The 21,033-nt window shown below is 47.9% G+C and overlaps 1 protein-coding gene across 2 annotated transcripts in view; it reads right to left on the reverse strand.

The window, feature by feature from the left end:
• The window catches only part of MAML3 (mastermind like transcriptional coactivator 3), a 409,382-nt gene that overhangs the window by 9,815 nt on the left and 378,534 nt on the right, over positions 1-21,033 (reverse strand). For both annotated transcript variants that reach the window (XM_004768481.2, XM_004768480.2), the window contains exon 3: positions 2,976-3,233. In XM_004768481.2, coding sequence (XP_004768538.1) covers positions 2,976-3,233 — 258 coding nt within the window. The remainder of the gene's footprint in view (positions 1-2,975; positions 3,234-21,033) is intronic.

Raw genomic sequence — 21,033 nt, forward strand, 5'->3', positions numbered from 1 at the left:
CAAGTAGCTGCCTGACCTTCGGCAAGTCATTACCTCCTCCTGCCCCCGTTGAATATTCATGGGGCACCTTCCACAGTGAGGGCTTATAAAGGACACACATCAAGGGCCCTACCCTTTCAAGTGTTCATTATAAAAATAACACACATTGACCACTTCTTAACACGTGTGTTTATTTCTATTTTTTCCTCTTGTTTTTGTTTCTGGGCAGCTCTATAATTTTCTTTCTCTTTCTTCTTCTCTTTTCTCTTTCTCGACAAGGCCAGCCAGCACTCTGGCAACCAAAAAAAAGGAAAGCTTCTGCCCTGCTCACCCCATCCTGTGATGCCTACCAGGGTGTTTTGCACAAAGTGTTGAAATTAATTAATTGTGTAGATGAAGTGTAGACAAGAAACCGTGCTAATCTTTTAGGCAGCAATAGAAGGGCATTATTGAGAGTAAACTGAGCACTTAAAAGCTTCTCCTCGGCCAAACTTCTCATATTATGTAAGAATTTAAGTGTCCCAGTGTCGAACAAGCCCGGGGTGGCCTGGGGTGGGGTGGGGATAGGGCTTCTGTTCTAGTCCCTGCCTCTCTAGCTCTGCCATGACTTCTTCCATGAGCTCCCTGGCCTCAGTTTCCCCACAGGTAAAAAACAAAAGCCATCCTAATCACAGTATTTTTTTCAGGTCTAAAAGTCTAGGTTCTGTGGAACCTTTGTGAACGGAAGAGAGGTGACCTGCTCCTTGCTCTTCGAGAATAAGGAATTAAACGTTAACTCACACCTGCTTTCAACCTGCTCTGCTCTGATTCTTAAATCCACTAGAATCATTTTAAAGTTCCCAAAGATAGGCACAATCCTAAATCCTTCTGTTTTTCCCCTCACGTGTCCCTTCAGGAAATCCCAGGATCTCTAATACTCAGGACACTTTCACTGCTGAGGCAGAGCCCCAGAAAGTCAGCTGGGCATGGACAGGGCAGTATTCATTCTCAAAACAAAAAGCTGAGCGCTCAGCACTTGTCGACCCCTCGGAGGCCTGCACTGATCAGCACCGTCTCCGGGACTTGTTTCTGTGCATGCTCCCAGCCTCGCATCTGGACTAGTCCCACTGGAGGGCTCGCACCCAGGGCCACAGCCCTCAGGTCAAGTTCCGTGAGAGCAGGGTCATGTGACTGCCCCCCCCGCCCCGCCCCGCGGTGCACAGTTTCTAAAGGCTTTTACGTGCTTGATTCCATGTGATCCCTAAAGCAGTTACAGGAGAAAGTCTGGGAGATTATTAACCCTAAGCTGGCAGATGAAGAGAGGGGGTGAAAGGCTTTTCCAAAATGATACCACAAGCAAAAGATGGGCCACATTTGGAGTGTGAGTAAAACTGTCCTTTCCTGGCTTGGTTTCCACAGCTTGCTAAGGAATCACATGCATTCCCCCATCTTTTCCAAGGGGCCTGTATCTCTGTGTGTCCTGGGTTCTGAGGGGTGCCCTGTTCTCTCGGCGCCTCGTCTGGCCAGCCTCCTGGGGCAGCTCTTCTTCTTCCACTCTTTTGCTTCCCTCCTTGTTTCCTGAGGTGTGGCTGCCCTCGCCGAGTGGAACACCCCTGGCTGGCCCAGCGGCATTCTGCCCGGTTACCCCGGCTCCTATTTGTGCCTTGGTCACGGCATACACATCAAAGGCCATCGCTCCAAGTAGCAGGTGCACCTGAAACTTCCTGGGATTGGCTGAGGAGAGGATTTACACAGCCCAGCTCCCCCTCGGCAGCTCCATTTATCACTGCCTGAGAGATATTAGCATGGTTCCTTGTCACACACCTTATGCAGGGTGAGAGGGATAGAGGTTTGTTTGTACAAGAGCTGCCAGGCGGCTGACTGACCTTGGTAAAAAAAGAGATAATTACACAGCTGCTCAGGAACAAAAGCAGGGAAGGGAACATAGTGAACTGTGCTCAACAGTACAATTTTCCTATTTGGGGGATGACTGGTGTTACTCTGAACCACTGCTCTTAGTAGGGACCTCAACATATCTGTGTCCCACACAGCATTGTGGGTGTGTGTGTGTGTGTGTGTGTGTGTGTGTGAAAGATGCTTGATAAATTTCCAAAATTTTGATTGTATTAGGAACACTCTGGAAGGGGAACTGTGAGGTGAGAGCCCTGTTGGGCTTTAAGCCTCATATGACAACCTCACACCTACCTCCACTAATCAGAGAGAGCTGCCCTGGACAGACCCCCCAGGAGCCAGCTAAGGATCTCTTTTGGAAGGCCTCAGGCCTTTCCTGGGATAATACTGAATCAGGCATGGGCGTCTTGAAAAACAAAACACACTGAAACCTACAGAAGCTGCTTGCTTTCAGGGAAGGCTTTCTTTCAAAGCTGGAGGAATTATATGGCAAGGGTGGACAAAGATACCCAAGGTAAGGCTTTATTTGTATTAGCCCTTCTTTTAACTCAAAGATTTCTTCAGCTGTTTTAAAGCTGTTGGGAATTTTCTTAAGTTTGCACCCTTTCTGTGACCTTGCGTTCAGGTTTCCAGGTAGTTCTGTGGGCCCTATTCTTCTTCTATTGTTCCTGTCCCATTGTTCATAACCAATTCTGTAGAATTCTCCTCAATCCCTCCTCCTGACATTTTCCTTCAAGAAACAAAGTTCTCTGAGTTATTTTCTTTTTCTCTTCATGCTAGAAATATTAGCGTCTATGAAGAATGTGAGGCAGCCTCCCAACCCCTACTCTGATGGTGCAGACCCCGTACCAGAAACCGGAAGAAAAGGAGTCAGGCTTGAATCGAAAGAAATGTCTCTGACAAACGGGCCTTCAAATTGATGGCTGAAGCCTGTCTTTTAAAAACAAACTCATTCATTCTAAGAAAAAGCTTAACTAATTGAAAGGTCTAAATTCTGCAGGTTCTTCTGTGATTCTGGAAAATGCTGGACTGTGACTACCTTGACGAAGGAGGGAAACTGGAACTCTCCTGCAGACACCAGGCACTGAATAAATGCATCATGTTACCTGCTCAGCCAGAATCTGCTGCTGCTGCTGTTGCTGCTGCTGCTGCTGCCTTTGCTCCCGCAGGAACTGTTGCTTCTGTTGCTCCATCAGCTGGGCCCGCTGATCCATGAGCATCTGCTTCATGATGGCTGCTTGGGGCTGGCTGCTGAGGAAGCCGGGTCCCGCGGCACTGGCTCCGGACACCATGCCGCTCGAGCCTGGGGGCACCGAGGACTGCATGGGGCCTGTGGTCCGGGGGAGTCCAACTGGGTGCTGTTCCTGGGAGGACAGGAAGATGAGAGAAAGCACAGATTTCATATTTGAAAGGAAGCATGGGGTAGAGGCCTCTGCTTGTGGACCCAAGGGGTCCCCAGTGGCACATAGTCTATTCCACAGAAACACAGGAATCCTCAAATCTGGCCTTACCGTGGTGGAACTGGAGGGGTGCAGGGGGACAGTAATACAGGACGGCTCTGGGATGTCTGAGAGCAAGTCCAGTCTCTTTTGGATGGGACTGATTAGAGGATAAAGGCCAGGTAATCAGTTAGCATTCTACTTTCCTCCAAAGGAAACGGATGAAGACCTCCGGCTGGGCTACCTTGAGTTTGGAATGAGATAGCCTGACCTTACCTCTTTTTTTTTTTTTTAAGATTTTATTTATTTGACAGACACAGATCATAAGAAGGCAGAGCAGTAGGCAGACAGAGAGAGAGGGGTAAGCAGGTTCCCTGCTGAGCAGAGACCAATGCAGGGCTCGATCCCAGGACCCTGAGATCATGACCGGGGCCCAAGGCAGAGGCTTAATGCACTGAGCCACCCAGGTGCCCCCTGACCTTACCTCCTAACCTTCACTGCCCACCTGGCCTAAATGGACTTCTAAGTTAGCAGGAAAGACATTTACAGAAGAATTCTGGAATTTATTAATCAAAAGATCTACTATTCGATGGAATTCTAATTAATTGCAACACTAGAAAGCTTTGCTATATGTAAAAAAAAAAAAAAAAAATCCTGCTAGTGGGAGTTGTTGATGGTGAGAACTGGGAATGTGTTACACTGAACAAAGCTACGCAATCTCCCGACATCTTTCAAAATAGAACCAAACCTCCTATGTCTGGGACAATTTAAAATGTGGGGGTTGATTCGGGTCTTTTGATTCAACAATTGTCTCAGTCAAACGATGGCAACTTGTAAGGATTGGTACTTAAGGAGTAGGAAGTTAAGTGGTAGAAAACTACCCACAGAATCTAGTGACTACTTCGAAGATGTGTTCAGAGGGTAAGCCCATAACAGCCAGACAGTGTAGACCAGGGAAAAATAGCTGATGGGCAGAGTTGGTAGGTGACCATAAGATTCAGCTTCTAGATAGTTCCTTTCTTGTTCATCTACCAAGTGCACCTGGTAATGGCATGTATGGTCAGACTACTCTGCAGAAATGTTCCTTTTAACTCATTCAAGTTTCAAGTAATCAATCTCAACACAGAGGATCTGATGTCTGAGATGAACACAAATTAAACGGGCACACACGTAAGGACATTCCCAGTCACAGGGTGTGGGATCATCATGAGGCCAAAATAGTAAGAAATGAATACGAATAACTCTAGTTATTTAAATATTTTTGTCTCCAAACTGGGTTTTAGAATTTTTTCCTACTTCTGTTTTGCTCTTTGGTACAGATAGAGTCAATCAGGCTGGCACTGTCCTCTCAAAATATACAGTTGAGTTTGATCTCTGACTCTCCTACAGACCCAGTCCTGGATTGGATTCCCCACAGCCTGGGCTGGTGGACCTTCCTTCTGTGGTGTGGTGCTCAGCCACTCGTGCTTCTCTTTCCAGTAGCGATACATGTTAACCACATCTTCAGCTGCTCTTCCTCTCACCCTCCACTGACACAAACGACAAGCGAAACAAAAAACCATTACTCCTCTCAGCCTGGGAACAAGAGGACAAGTAGTTCTGGGGAGTTAGTGCGGTAGCCCAGGTCACACTTAGCCAAAGGAAGAATCGGAAAGAACAGAATCAGAACACTGACCCAGGGTCTAAATTTAGTATTCCTTCCACTAGCACAGGCCCTTCCCAGACTGCAGGTCACTGGTGCCAAGTGTATGCCCAAGAACTGCTTGCAGACTAAATATACAGTATGTCTCCCATAAGTGTACTGTGTTCTATTTTTCAAATGTAAGTGTTGTTGCAAAACCCTTTTTGTCTTTGTATATTTTCTCGGTAGTCAATTATTAGGTAGACAGCTGTGAAATATTTATGTGAAAAAGAACTTACACTGAAAAATGCCAAGAGCCTTTATGCTACCACAAAGTTTCCTTTAGGCCTGACCCCTGCAGGCCATCAAGATATTTCAGAGTCTCCCCTTTTCCCCCCAGTATTTGCTTCCTGTTTCCAAGTCCTTTCTTCCAATGGGATAAAGCTGCTGCTTGCCACTTTTAGAAACAAATGGCTGATTGACTTAACACTTTAACAAATGAATTCACACTCAAGTAGAAACAGTTAATCAATCAGCAAAAATACAGAATACAGGGTTTTGTTTGTCCCCCTCCACCCCGTGCGTATTTCAGTATATTTGATATTTCCAAATTTTGATAAGGAGGAGAAAGCTAGAAAAAAATGTGACCCAAGGGAAGATAAAGTTTGCTTCAGCTAGTTTTAGGACAGGGCTGGTTTGGGCTGGCCCTGTTGATCTTTGGGCACTCTGAGATATTCTCTTCCTGGGTGAGCAGGCCTGGGTAGCAGGGGCACATGCTCACAACTGGTAAGTAGTCACGAGTTGGTTTCCTAGCCTTTTCTCCACCCTGGAAGTAAGGGAGAGGAAAATGAAATGATGATGTAGATACACCCCAGCCACTTTTGGCCCCTGTCTTCCTGGGGCAAAAGAAATACTTCAAAAGCACAGTGGGGACCAAAAAAAAAAAAAAAAAAAAAAAAAAAAAAGAGAGAGAGAGAGAGAGAGAGAGAGAAAGAAAACTCCCCAAAGAGATAGTTAGGTTATTACTTCCCAGGATTATGCATTTATCCAAATGATTCCCTCCCAAAGGCTTTGCCTTGGGGTTTCTTGCAGAAGACCTACAGACTTAGGGATGGGAGGGCCATGCGCATTTTCAAGGCTTGCCTTCCCTATGAAACATCAAACACGGGTGAATCTAGGTCTTTCTCAACAAGCTCTAATGCATTCAGCAGCGGGTGAGTGACACCTAGAGCCCCAGCCTCAAGTGTGTATTCCAAAGTGTGAGGCTTGCCTTACAAATGGAGCTGGCTGAGGCCATTAACTGTTTCATATTACATGGCAGCTTTTAACCTCCAGTCTAAGAGGGCTTAATGAGCAATAGTCTGTCGAATTTCAGGATTTCAGGCCACTGCTCTTGTTTCTAAGGAGGACACACACGGCGTGTGCAATTAGAGAAAACCAGGCTGAGCTTTCGTCAGAGAAATGTAATGCCTTGAAGCCAAATGATGCAGTATTTTTAGTTTTAATTACCGGCTCGTTCTCCACCCCGCCCCCTGCCCACCGACCTCCCTTGCCTTGCCAGTAGCTTCCCCTTAGAAATGCAATTGGCTAACGTAGACCCTCATTACTCCCCAAACCTTCGCACTCTTCAGTAAGAGAAAGGGAGGGGGAACAAACCAGAAGCAATGAACCCATTTTACCTAGCTTCTTCTCCAGGGAAAAGATCTTAGCGATTTTTCCAAGGGCTGGAGAGAGGTAGGAGGTGTAAAAAACGTCCTGCCTCCTCCGAAGAGGCAGTTTTCTACTTCAAACAAAACAAAACAAAACAAAAAAACAGCTGTGGTAAAAATATCTCCCCAGAGCAGCCAGCTGTTTATTTATAAATCTGTGCGTGGCGAAGCTTCATTTCTCTTAAGTGTTTTCAAGAACAAGCGTAGTGTTTGGGTGAGAGGGGCCGGGGTGGCTGGCGGCCAACCCAAAGAGCGCCAGCTCCAGGGCAGGGGGCGCACGAAAGGCTGCCCGTAGAGACGGGGGCCGCGGGGCCGGGACTTGGGGGCGCGCGGGGGGCCTCGAGGACGGCCCCGGCTTCAGCCTTTTCCAGGCGGTCCTCGTCGGAGGAACAAGGAGCAGCTGCTGTTCTCCGCCTGCCCCAGCAGATGGTGGTGTCAGCCCGGCGCTCCGGCTGGCAGCCCCAGCTCCGCCCGCGCGGCGCTCTCCTCCCCCCCACCCCCCGCCCCCCAGATGGCTTAATCAGGACTCCTGTTCCTTCCCCCCACCCCCCGCGCCGCCCCCCGGCCCCCGCCCCGCGCGTCTGGGCGGACGCGGCGAACGTGGAGCCAGGCAGTCAAGTGTTACTGCGTACAGCAGGTAGCCTGGCAACTGAGAGCATAATACCGAGCAGATGGTGTTCGCACGGCGTGATGGACATCACACACGACAGCCTGAGACAATCCAGGAATTCCCTGGTGACTCGAGGCCCTCTTTACACAAAATGAGTTCTCTCTCCATTGCCGTGTATCTCTGGGGTTATCTCCCCCCTCTCTCCGACCGACACCGAACTGGTTTCTTATTACCGACTTTCCTTGCAGCCCGAGGGGAGGGAGCTTTCAGGTCGGGGTGGGGGAGGCTGGAGAAGGAAACGGAAGGGCTGGGAGCGGGAGGAGATGGGGGTGGGGTGGGGGTGCGGTGGCGCCCGGAGAGGGGAGGGCGAGTGGCGTACACCAGCCCCCGGGGCTGACCGTCCGAGAGGGGCAGAGTTCCCCGCAGCCCAGGCTGCACAAAGCCGGCGCGGGAGGGCGGCGCTCTGGGCGGCCCGGGCTCAGAGTCTTTGCAATCACATGGCCTACGAACAGCCTAAATGAAATTTAGGATTTTACTTAAAAAGTCCCCTGGGGCGTAATTTAGCCTCTTGACTCGATCCTATGTGCTTACAAGTCCTTAGGGGGCTCTAAGAAGTCAGGAGTGGGGCGGCAGGCCCGAAGATACGTCTCAGCGCAGGCGTCTCTAACAAAGAAACCGACGCGGCAGTCCCGGGGCGCGGGCGAGTCTCACCGGGGCCGCAGAGGCCCTCGGCCTGCGTGCGCTGCTGCTGAGCGGGTGAGCCGGGCGCGCTCTGGGGGCGCATTGCCCGGGTTCCCCGCACACTGTGCGTGCCGGGGCCAGGAAGGAAATGGGTGCGGAGGGCAGGCGAGGAGATAGGAGGGCTGTTCATGTAGGAAAAAGTAAAAATAATAAAATGGATGTCCCCCAAAACAAATCTATGCTTTTCACACACACTGAACTGGATCAAGGAATTTAAAAAAAAAAAAAAGAAAGAAAGAAAATCAATCTCCAGCCCAAACGGAATTCAGCCTAGTTCTATATATCAAGAGGCTCCTATGTCCAACCCGTCACCAGTATCTAGAGGCTTTTTCCTGCAAAGACACTATTCAAGTTTTAAGTTTCAGAAGAAGGAAGTCTTTTCAAAGGTGGAAGCTAACGTTTCACGCAGAACATCACACTTGGTGGGAAAGAGTTCAGCAGTTCTGTGTCAGAGGGCAGCGTAGGATGAATCCGACACCTACTGCAGCCTGATGGACGCGTCCGGCTGTGATTCCCAGAGGCTCAGGGTGGTGAACGGGCATTCTGAGGCTGTGGTAAGTCATCTGACCTCTCGGTTTCAGGCCCCAGCTCCTCAAATGAAGATCATATTCATAAGACTCCTCCCTTGACCAGTGGAAACTTTGGAGGTGAGATACAGAAAGAAAATGGTTAAGAAGATGCTCACACCTCTCCCAATTCCAGTTTGGGCTAAATAATGGGCTAAATTCAATCAGAGGTTCTGAAAGTGGGGTTCTAAGATCTACAACATTAGCATTACAGAGGAGCTTGTTAGAAATACAAATTCTCAGGCCCCACCCCGGGCCTACTGAATCAGAACCTCTGGAAGTGCTTTAACATGCCCTCCAGGTATGTTTATGATGCCCCACAGTTTGAGGATCACAGCGCAAATAGTACTCCTGGGGCATCTGAGCTCTCTGGGCCCTGATTTAGATTGCAAAAGCAGTCTTGCACTTTCAAAAGCAAGTCAGACTTTGTTTAGGTTTTTACTGCAAATTCTTCAGCATTTGGAACAAAACTCTTAAACTTTCAGAGGGCTGCTCATGCAATGCAAAGGATGTAATGCAATGTAAAGAATAAGGAATTCTGGAAGGACCCCATAGTCACGATTCTTCCAGGAAGGCCAGTCCTCCTGCAAGTCTGCTGGGGGGACTGAGCAGCAGCCAAGCTTGAGGAAGGGGTGAGGCTACTGAACTCCTTTGCTCAGGCAGGAAGCACAGACATCACTGGACTTCCCATCTCCTGGTCTGATACAAGACAGAACTATGGAGAGCTTTGAGGAGAGTTCCCTCTGTTGGGAAATGTTCTTCAAACACAGAGACCAGAAGCAATAATGGAAGAAGACCAGTGACACTTAGAGGGCACCTACTGGATGCCTTCACTTGCATAATTAAACACATTTGGTTGATTAAAAAAACCCAAGTCTTTGAAAGGTTAAGGAAATTGTCTGATGACCCACAGCTGGTGGTGGTGTCTTTGGGATTCTCACTTTTCCATTGACTATAACATACATCTGGTCTAAATTGAGCCGACCACCCAAGAGTGCTGTGGAGTAAAGAGAAGGGGGAAGGGGGTAGGGGATAGGGAGGAATGGGCATAGAATAAAAAGGTAGAATCTCTACAGGGATCAAAGGGCGAGGCTGAAAGAGCATAAAAATATGCATCATTTTTTATATGTTGCTTGATACCCAAAATTAGGATGCCTTTGTGGTATCAACTTTGACATTTAAAGAAAGGGCATAAGATTAGACCATTCAACCGTAAGTGGAAGGAAGAAACAAAATAAAATAAAACCTTAGAATTCTCTTTGAAGTTGATCAAGTGTCAGGGCAGACGCTTGGTTTCAGGATGGTGGCTCCTTTTAGATTTTCTTTGTCCTTGTCCAGAATAATTTTTCACTGTGGGTCTGAAGAGTTGCTTACAATATATTGCCAGCAGAGCCCCAACAAGGCCCATCCCATATAACCCTCTGTTTCTGTAGATCATTGAAGAAGTTTGGATAAAATGTTTGTTTTCTGATCTGTGATGGTTGTGTCCCCATGAGATTAAGTTTTGAGGCAGTTTACCAATTTAGGAAACTTATCACTGAAATGGCAGTGACTTAAGGCACAGTGGTAAGCCTGCTACATGGGTTCAGCAAAGTTCTTCGTTCAACCTTAAAGAAGGAGCAGTTTATGTTAGATGAACCCACCAGGTCTGAGTAGGAACATAGTTCCATCATAGGCCCAGTGGCTGGCCCTCTGGACCACTTAACAAACAGCTTGCTATTATTACTGTTACTGTTTTAACCTCTTGATCATGTAGCCCTACAAAGTCAGGGTAAGGAAAAAGCTGTGTTTCTATTTCTAGCTTAGCTTCTAAAACAATGAGGACTAAGACTTTAAACTTGGCTTTCTTTCCAGGTTCTCAATGAGCAGAATGGGAGTTTCTACTCATTTAACTACTTAAAAAAATAAATGTATTGCTGATTCCCGCCCCCCACACCGATCATGGGGAATATTTGGAATTATTTGAAACATTCCACAAAAGTGTAAATAACAAGAAAAGCAATATTTGTTTTAAACACTCAGAGGCAACCATATTAATATTTTGATGTGTTTTTGTATTTCCCCCAGCTTTTCCCTCTGTGTACAATTAACATAGTTACCACAGTCATGGTAATGTTCCATACGTGATTGTACCCGTTTCTAGGTAAGATAGGGGAGTAGAAAGTTCGGGAGTAGAAAGTTCCAGCCTTTCAAATGCTTACAAGTTATAGTTTTCTGGAGAAATGACATCCTTATGGCAATATATCTGCCAGGCCCACAGAATCTGTACGAGTCTCTTCCAGCATCTAGCAGGGAGCTAGGTCCACAGTTGCCACAGAGTAAATGCTTGCTGAACTAACCTGACTACATTGACAGTGAAGTCATGGCCTAAAACCAGTATCAGGTATGACTGGAGAGGGAAAAATATATATATATGGCCCTACAATGGATGGCTTCTCCAGTCTACAGGAAAGGACCCTCCAGTGAAGATGAAGGAAAGGGTTAAAGTTGGCATTCCAGCCCGAGACTAGATGCATCCACCACAGAAGGCCAGGCTTTCAAGGACTGACTTGGGGGTAAGAACAACAAAAATACCATTTGTCCTTATCAGTGCTTTGAACGTAGTCACCATAGGTCCCTCCAGTGGAAACACAACTTGGAGAGTTATGCTTTTCCTCTGCCTTTGATGTAAATTATAGAGTCCTTTTGATCCCTTTGTTGTGATTAAATCTACCACCAAAGCAACTCTAAATTGGTTAAAAGTTCATTAGTGTGCAACAATAGGAGCTTGATTCAATAAACTATGGTACATCCATCCATACCATGAATACTAGGCAGCCAATAAAAATCATGCCTTCTGAGACTGTCTAATCACACAGAGAAAAACTTACAATACAGAGTGAAGAAGGGGAGGGAAGCAGTACTCACAGAATAATTATGTCAGACAAGGATTATAAGTGATTTTTACTTTTATGCCTTTTCAGATTTTCTATTCTGAAAATATTACTGAATATTATTATTATTATTTTTAAAATTTTATTTATTTACTTGACAGAGACAGAGAGATCACAAGTAGGCAGAGAGGCAGGCAGAGAGAGAGGAGGAAGCAGGCTCCCTGCTGAGCAGAGAGCCCGATGCGGGGCTCGATCCCAGGACCCTGAGATCATGACCGGAGCCGAAGGCAGAGGCTCTTAACCCACTGAGCCACCCAGGTGCTCCCTGAATATTATTTTTTAAAACATGCTCTAAAAAATAAAGCCTTTAGTCAAAAAAATAGAAAAAAGAGACACAAAGAAAAAGAAAAGAAAAAGGGCTTCTTTTCTTGTTTTCAAGGATTCCAAAGTTCTTTTTATTTTTTTTTTGTAAGATGTTACTTATTTATTTGACAGAGATCACAAGTAGGCAGAGAGGCAGGAGGTGGGGTGTGGGGGAGCAGGCTCCCCGCTGAGCAGAGAGCCAGATGCCCGGCTTCATCCTAGGACCTGGGATCATGACCTAAGCGGAAGGCAGAGGCTTTAACCCACTGAGCCATCCAGGCGCCCCAAGGATTCCAAAGTTCTGATGAACATGGAGGCTTCCCCAGTTTCTAGGCAGTGATGGCATCTTTGCAGAGAAGGAAGCACAAGGCAGGTCCCTGAGCCTTCTACAAGAAGGCACAAGAGAATAGAGACTAGCGGTGAGAGCACCTGACTGTGCCTGGGGAGGGGAATGAAGGCTTATCAGAAGTGATGTCTCAGAGTGGCTCAAGCAGCAGGAGGGGAATGGCTTCCAGAGTAGAGGGACAGAGTGATCAAACACTGACTAGAGCAGACCCTGAAACTCCATTTCTAAGGACCCATCTCATGGAAATAGTCATAGCTTTGTACCAAGATTGATCTGGAATAGCTTGAGGGATGTGGAGTAGCAAAAATTAAAAGTAGCATCAATGGTCAACATTTAAAGGATTCATTAAACCATAATCCCCCCTGCCTTATTAAGCACACTTCATCTAAACAGACATGGATGGAACGTAATGAGTTCAAGAGGGGCGCTGGTTGTCTCCGGGCCCGTGACTACTTCCCCCTGAGCCCACCTTATGCTGTGGAGTGTGCTGTAGACAGGCTTAAGTACCAGTTCTGCTCTCAAGACCCGGACTTGGCATGAACACGAACAAACCGGGTTTAGCTACAGGCTCGGCCACTGGGCCAGCTATTCATGGCTTCCGCGGAGAGGTTCCCTGTTCCAGAGAAGGCCCTGACAGGCACTCACTGTCTTCTGAGAATTCTCCGATTTACCCAGACAAGACTATCTGGGCTGTACCATCCTGCTGTCTGTGTTTTTTCTCCAGAGCGTGGCCATAACCAGGCCTATCTTGAACTCAAGAGACGAGTGAAAGGCCACCATTGTTTGCCTTTACCTGTTGTCTTCTCCACGGGGCCTGTAAGAAGACCACAGTCCCAGGGGCGGCCAGACCTGCCCCACAGAGGCGGGCACAGCATCTTCCCACATCCTAGTGGCCTGAAGGACACATGGGCTGCAAGGGGTTTGACAGCTGCTCCAGAAATTCGGGTGTTCCTCCCCCCCCCCATATTTTCTGCCTTTCTTCCCTGGATTTAAAAATAGAGAGGGGGAGGAAGGAGTCTCAACTGTCTTTGGCGGAGCTGCTGGGAAGAGTTTTTCTCTGGAGCTACTGTTCCCCCCCAACTGTACCTTTTCATTGCCTCCCCCACTTTCTGATGAAGTCATCACAGCAAAGATTGCATAACTGATGCAGAGGCCTATCCTGTGTTATACTGGGAGGCAGGCCAATGTTTCCATTTATAGACAAGAGCACCATCATGCTGCCGAATGGAGCTCTCTGCTGCAACCACTACAAGACAGGAGGAAGGGAAGGAGGGCTCCGAGCTGGAGGGCGTGCTGCGAGCAGAGCAGAGGCGGGCGCTTCCTCCATCCTCTCAGCAGCCTTGGGAGGGTGGAGGGACACCGGCTCTGAGCTCCTGGGAAGAGCGCCTCTACGAAGCTGCCAGCGCTTGGCCCTCCGCTCTCTGGGCTCCAGGAGACGCTGAAGAGGGACGGTCTGCTGGTCGGCCTATTGGGCGGGCTGCTGAACCCGTCTGTGTGCAAACCAGCCGTGATCACTGAAAAGGCTCTGAGAGGAGCGCTGCCCTTGCCACGCGCCCGCAATCAGAAGCCCGGCCAGCAGTGGTGGGGTTGGAGGAGGCCCGGAATTTGGGGAGAGAAGGACAAAGTAGGAAAAAAAGGAGGAACATTTAGAAATCTGGGGTTGGGGCATCACAAATTTAGAGAGTTTGGCTGAGAACCAGGTTCTCAGAGGAAGCAAGTCTAGAAGAGTGGCTCCCCCAGGGTCAAGGAGGCCTTATGGGCAGGCGGGGAGGAGGGTGTCTTTGGACCCTGGATCTTATGTCCTCAATGATCCTTGAGTTTAAGATTGTCAGCTGTATTCCTCACACAAGGTTTTACATGGGGTCATTGAGAAACCCTGACGGAACTGGAAGATACCTTCAATTTTATGCCTTTTTTTTTTTTTTAAATATTTTATTTATTTATTTGATACAGCACAAACAGGCAGAGCGGCCAGACAGAAGAAGAGGGAGAGGGAAAAGCAGAAGCAGGCTTCCCACTGAGCAGGAAGCGGGATGCGGGGCTCGATCTTAGGACCCTGGGATCATGACCTGTGTGGAGGGCAGACACTTAACGACTGAGCCACCCAGGCTCCCCCAATTTTATGCTTCTAAGTTGTACCCTGCTGCCAGATCGTACTGCTCTAAGTCCATTATGAGTTAGTATTCTTAAGAAGTCCCATGTTTATCTTATGAATGACAGAATAACACCACACTATTTTAAAAAATAAAAACATTACATTTTTTTAAACCCTATTTGCCTTTCTTCATTTTGTAAATATATCTGCTGACTCAAAGACAAAGAAGTGGCCAGGGTCTTCTGTTAACCTTGAGAAGATCTGAGGACAAACTGGGATAAAAATCATCTTAGAAGAAACACGGGCCCCAGACATTCTCCTCGATTGCACCTGCTCTGTCGTAAGCACAGCTCCCGGCTCCTGCCTCACATGTGCCGTAGCCTGGAGAACGGAATCAGGAAACGACTCGAAATCATCCTCTACCAATCTTGAACTTGTCACTCGTTCTAGCAAAGTTTCGCTCAGGTAGTGAGTCAACAGCACCCGGCATACCACAAGTGCTCATCAAGGTTTGCTCTCATTAATGCCAGTATCAATAATCGCGAGGAAATTAGAAACTTTAAGTAAGGCCGATGTTCTCAGCTCCCATGTTCTTTTTTCTTAACGGTCAGATCAGCTCCCTTAACCTTACCAAGGAAAATATCCTTTCACTTGGGATAAAAACAAAGCTGAAAGCTAAATATGGAATCAGACCCTGGGATGATGGTGGAGTTTATGGGAAATGTTCATTTTCGTGAGGAATAAATCCACTTCTGTTGATAACAGCATATAGGCCTTTTAAGATGGGGGTTACATGCCCATTATTCTTTGCCGTTTATTTCCGCTGAGAGCATCGCCATTTCTGCTTAACTACGTGAGACGGATCACTGTTTCCTGTTTCCTGCTGTCAGGAGCGAAGGCCAAGTCTGACCTCCTTATCATAGTATCACCTCAAGTGCCCGCCCCTACCCCGCTCCTCAAAGTTTCTTGTGCTAATTCTTCCTCTGGTTAGCTGACTGAATCCTCCCCTCCTCTGTGCTTCCCAGAGCTGGCTGAGCTCCCTGACCACATGCAACACAACCCCCCCAACCTCCCTGCCCAATAAGCAGGTGCCTCCTCCAAGAGCTTTCCCAACTGCCACTTCTCTCCAGATGGGAGTCGGGGCGGGGGGAATGGACCTCTAAATTGAACCGTAACTCTGTCTCAGGTTCCCATTACGTGACACACAGGAAAAGCCAGCACGTGAGAGATTCCCTTCTTTATTTACCTTAGGTTCTCAGGATTTAATTTTTCCTGAAGATTACTTTCTATATAAGGCCCAGTGAACGCTACCTCTTAATTCATATTTAGGAGTGTGTAAAAAGGGCTGAGAGGGCCAATCTTTCATTCCTTTTTAGGTGTAGTTGTAGAGGATTGCCAAGGAAAGAAGGAGTCACTGAGTCCTCATTAGTTAGTAAACATAAGCCCCCAGGAAGTCGATACCCACGCACAGGGTGCTGGGGGCTACCTCACGACACGGAGGTCGAAGAAGAGGGAGAGGGAGAAGCAGAAGCAGGCTTCCCACTAAGCAGGAAGCAGGATGTGGGGCTCGATCCTTCCCTCACGACATGGGAGCTACCTCATGACATCCCTGTGCCTCAGCCCAGCCAGCAGCACCGTGGAAATATCCAGAGCCGTAGCAGGGCCCCACTCATTCTCAGTACCTCCCCAGAGGCTTCTTGGAGACAGAGCCCAAGTATGTCCTGCAGGCAGATGCACACACACCCGAGGTGGGAACCTAGAAAGGTCTGGAATATTCTGATCCACTTTCTGCTGAAGGACTCTGGTAAGAAAGGGTCCCCAGGTCAGTGAAATGTATCGCGCCAAGGCTGCTAACCTCACGCAAGTTCAGGGACCTGGTTCAAGAATGTGGAGACTTACGCCTCCCCTGGAAGCTGTTCGTATTCCCATCCTTAATGGCATTTTCAGTTTCCGTTGTTCTTGAGAGAATACTTGGCTCCATAAAACAACTACACAAACGAATAAACAAAATGAACCAAACGAGTAACAACTGACTTGTGTAACAAAATATAAAAATCCCCAGGTATGGGTTGTGTTTGTAATTTTGCTTTGATTTTCTGGATAGTAAGGCACTACTACACTGGGGTAAAAAGGCATCCATCACCCTCATCACCCTACAAACCCGTCCACCTGAAATCTGAGCACTAGAACATTATGTCTAATTTGCCATTGAAGTTTTCTTTCAATTCAGACATAACATCCCACTTTAAAAAACTCCGGGAACTCCCAAGGGCCTCCGGCACCCCAGCACAATGGCAGGTGTTGTGGTTGGAATCTAAGAGAAGGGCCGCCAAGGCCTGGTCCTGTAGGATGCTGAAGTCCCAGGGGAGAGACAAGGTTTCCCTTCATTGAAAAGCTAGAAAACGATTCCGGCTCATCAAAGGTGAGCCTGTGGCGTGTGCTCTGGTTCCAGAGGCTTTCCATAAAACCAGCCTGGTCAGACCTGGGATGGTCAGAGTTACATGGCAGAAAGGGGGTGATGGAATGGAGGACACACAGGTTCCAGAGATTGGTTGACCTGGGTCAAGTCACCGAACATCTCCAAGCTTCCGTATTCTCCCTTATCAAGTGACCCATACCTGCCCAGGTGATCTCTAAGGTCCCTCCTGCCCTAAAATCCTCTCGTTCTGCTTGGTGAGAGCTTCATGGACATGGGCACACTTGACCAGGAGCCTCCATGGATGTAGGTTTGGATCCAAGTGAGTGGAGAGAAAGAAGGGGCAGTCACTAGCCGGAGGGAGGCGTCTGTGCCCAGGCTCCAAGCTGAGGTGTGCACTGGGGTGTGTGGGAGAGAAGCTGCCCTGGTGGTCTGGTCCTGGACAGGTCTGAATGTGGTCCCAGACACGCCACCCAACCAGGGGGAGCCACAGTCGTCTCTTAAAGGGAATAAAATGATCAAAGCACTTTCATAAAATTAAGCTAGCGTCCGGTAAAGCAGGGGTCAGAATGGGGCTGGGTAAGGAGAGAAAAGGAGGGGGGCTGGGGCGAGAGGCAGCCATTGGAGTAAGCCACCCAGGAGGTGAGGGGAAGGGGGCTGAGACTTGGTGACTGACTGTGGGAACTCCGGAGCGACGAGGCAAACAGACTGCAAGGTGTGCTTCGGCAAGAAGAGAAATTCACGATCTTCACCGCATGCAGTGCCTGGGGTCGCGCCCGCGTCCAGAGGCTCTCACTTCTTCCTGCCCACGCTTGTCTTACTCTCTCACTCTGCCCTCACAGAAATCTGCCACTGGAAATCTGGCCCAAGAATGCAATTCCTGCCTAAAACCCAGGAGCGAGGGATTCCAGTTTTCTTTGTCCTCCCTCCTTTTCCACAACTGAATTGATTGAAATGCAAATACAGTACACCACCTGCCTTTGAACTGGGAGTAGGACCGTAGGCGTATGCCTTGAATATTTTCCAAGCCCTAACAATATATTCTGGGGCTGAGGAGAAGATGCCAGACCATGACAGGGAATAGGACCAAAACTTTTCTGAGAAGAAGAAACCTTCTCATTTCTATGCTTCCTTCACTACTTGTTCTCCCAACTTGCTACTTCCTGCTAAGCATTTTATTGAACTCTTTTCAAGAAGGTCTGACGAGGAATAATGAACATGAGATGGTCCTCAGGTAAAGGGGCTTAACAATGACACGTAGAATTCAAAACAAGTCGGATACCCAAGTATTTCCTAGGTTTAACTTCTCTAGCAGATTTGAAAAACAGGCAGAAAGCCACTCTGGTTCTTCAGGCTACATCTTGTTTGTGTGATATAGTTTCATAAGAGCGTTAATATTGCATTTATAACACCAATATTTAAAATCCAAACTGGAGACGACAGTGAAAATAATTTCTAACAAAAAGAGTTCATTACTACAAAACCAGTGAGGTCACCAAAAATGCATGACCGAAGGGTACATTTGGCGGCTCCGGGTGAAAGCATGCTTTTTTTTTTATCAGCGACTGGGAAACCAGGTGTCGTCTCCGAACGAATACAAAAATCTTCTCTTTGAAAATCTTCCTACCTCTTATTGAGACAACACGGAGAAGAAGCCGATATTCTGGTCTACAGCATTCTGAAATTACCACCGGGCTCTGGAAAATGGATTGCTTCACCTATTTGTTCTGTCTTTAATCTGAGGGAGGGGCTGCAAATCTCCCCATCTGTCTCTCTCTCGCTCTCTGGGCCCCTCGTTGCCATGGTCTTTCCTACAGCGTCTGAGGGAACAAGATTCCTCGGACGTCTGACACTGGACCTCTGCAGGCAGCCAATTTGTTTTCCTTTTGCCTCCCCTCCCCCTCCTCCTCTCTCCTTTTCTAATCTAGGATATTCTTTCTGTGCATCCACCAAAAGTAATGTGTCAAACTATGATTATGTTTTCTCTTATTAAACAAGTAGAAGAGAGACAGATTGCTTCCCTCCTTTGACCAAGTAAAGGTAATAAAAGGCCCAGGGAAAGTGGGGGTGGGAGGGGGAGGTTGGCGTCTGCTCTCCTGAGCGAGGGACAGCTCTCGTCTCTGTTCATCTAAAGGAATTCTGGGCCGTCCGTTGTCCATTTTACTTGGCGGCCCAAGGCCAGCAGCAGTGGCTTCTGGACCAACTGAGTCTGTGTAGCCCTCAGCCGGTTCAGCCTATGTTCTGGGGAGAAGCAAAGAGGCAAGAAAAGAGGAAAGCCCTGCCTTCCACTGTGCAGGGAAATCAATCCTTAAATAACATATTTCCTAAGCTCCTGACAAGCTGAAAGAAGTTAGAAGGTTCAGAAAAAAAAAAAATCCATTTAAACCTTAAAACTTAATCCATACCTCTGTGTGGTGGAGAAAGCAAATGTAATTTGGGAGTTTGGAGGGCAAGAAGTGGGGAGGGTATAGATAGAGCACAGGGCAACTCCTTCCCCTCTTAGACAGGGACTTTTTCCTTGCAGGGTTTGTATATCTGTTAAGAGAATCAATTTGGGGGCAGGAACTTTTAGAGATCCTGCTCGCTACTTATTTCTTGGACATATAAGATAATTACTGACATCTCAAAAGAGCAGTTTCAGAATGCACACGCCAGGGGGATGGCTGCTGTTAGGAATGGCAGAAGAAACTCCCCAGCAACACCGGCCTGGGGGACCCTGGCTTCCCCCTACTCGGAAGCCTCTGAAGAGTGCTTCGGTCCTTGACCTTCGCTGTTTGGGGGCTGACGGAGAAGCACATCCTTGGGAAGTGAGGTTTATAGCCCCTGGGTCCCAAGAAGAGACACATTCCAGGTTAGAGTTTCTAGTGCTGGTCACGCTGTGACTTGATAATTATCACTTTCCTCGTAGGGGCTCCCCAGAAAGAGGCCCACCCCTCAGACCGATACCAAGGACTTGAGTACCAGGAGGAGGAGCTGGAAATTGGGAGGGATGGAAGTCAGGTCAAAACCACTGGGGAAAGGCTATCTGCTTTGGAACAGCAAAAACAGACAGGACGTGGGGAGAGGGGAGCGCAAAATACATAAATGGAAATGGCTGGACCTGAGGGAGCAGGGTGCTGCTGCTGGAGAATTAGGCTGAGAAAAGTCCAAGAAAAGTCCCTGGTGGGCAGGAACCTCCATCCCTGCCCCCAACACGAGATGACGTGTGGCTTGGAGACCTTCTCCAAAGCGCTGTTTTCTGTGGTCTAGATGTTTGTCTCAGAGGTAAAGAACAAAGATGCTCTTGGAGCGAAACTTCTTGTTTTTCTTTCAGTCCGAATGTAGCTCGGAACGCTGAATATTTCAGGGGCCTGCTCTTGAGGTTGTGGCTTGACGAGGGTGGGGAAGAACCTGACCGGCTATTTCACAGGCAGCCGTTTTCCAAGCCTGCGAAACTCACCCCGGCTCTGTTGGGCTGGCCTCAAAAAAGAGCGTCTCTTGGGGGTCTGCCTGTGTGTGCACACCATTTCGGATCTGATCGTTTCTGACCATTTCTGCATCCATGGCCAACATACCGGGGGAATGATCTGTGACTGCCTGAGCCCTCGAAGCTCCACAGGGTACTTCCTCCTCCCTCTCTGGGGCCCCCAAACATTCACCAGAGAACAGTCCCACTGTTCTCAACAGAACTCCAATGGAACAAATATTTTCTTCCTCAAGAAAGAGGAAGAAAAGATTTAAAGAAGAACCGGGGCGCCGGGGTGGCTCAGTAGGTTAAGCCTCTGCCTTGGCTCAGGCCATGATCCCAGGGTTCTGGGATCGAGCCTCGAATCAGGCTCTCTGCTCAGCAGGGAGCCTGCTTCCTCCTCTCTCTCTGTCTGCCTCTCTGCCTGTGATCTCTGTCTGTCAAATAAATAAAATCTTAAAAAAAAAAAAGGGTCGATTATGAATGTCTAGCTACTACATTTACAGAGATACTATATACCCTGATTACATACAAATGAGGGTCAAGTTCATATTTGTCCTAACACTTTTGCTTTTCAGTTCTTTTTTCTTTGCATGAATGCAGATTTTTAACACATGAAACATACATTCATGCTAAAGAACTAAAAAAGTTTTCCCTATGAGAGAAATGGCTACTTAAGCACCAAGGGGCCAAGTGATAGCTTTCATGGCATTACCATAGATATTTGCATACATTTCCCTCCTAATCTGTTTTCTTGCAGATCTGCGTGAAAATCGGATTGTTTTTTGAGGCAAAACACAGCCACAGGAATAGCTCGTAAAGCTCACCACCGACGTTAGCGCTCCTAGTAACAGGAGCTGTTTCCTCTGGCTTCTGAGCTCTGGTAATTGTCAAAGGGGGGCCGCCGACCAGAGAAATTTGGGGAAGACATGAGTCTGTC

Source organism: Mustela putorius, unplaced genomic scaffold (genome assembly GCF_011764305.1).
Source record: "Mustela putorius furo isolate JIRA1106 unplaced genomic scaffold, ASM1176430v1.1 tig00000083_pilon_pilon_pilon, whole genome shotgun sequence".
NCBI classification, from domain to species: domain Eukaryota; kingdom Metazoa; phylum Chordata; class Mammalia; order Carnivora; family Mustelidae; genus Mustela; species Mustela putorius.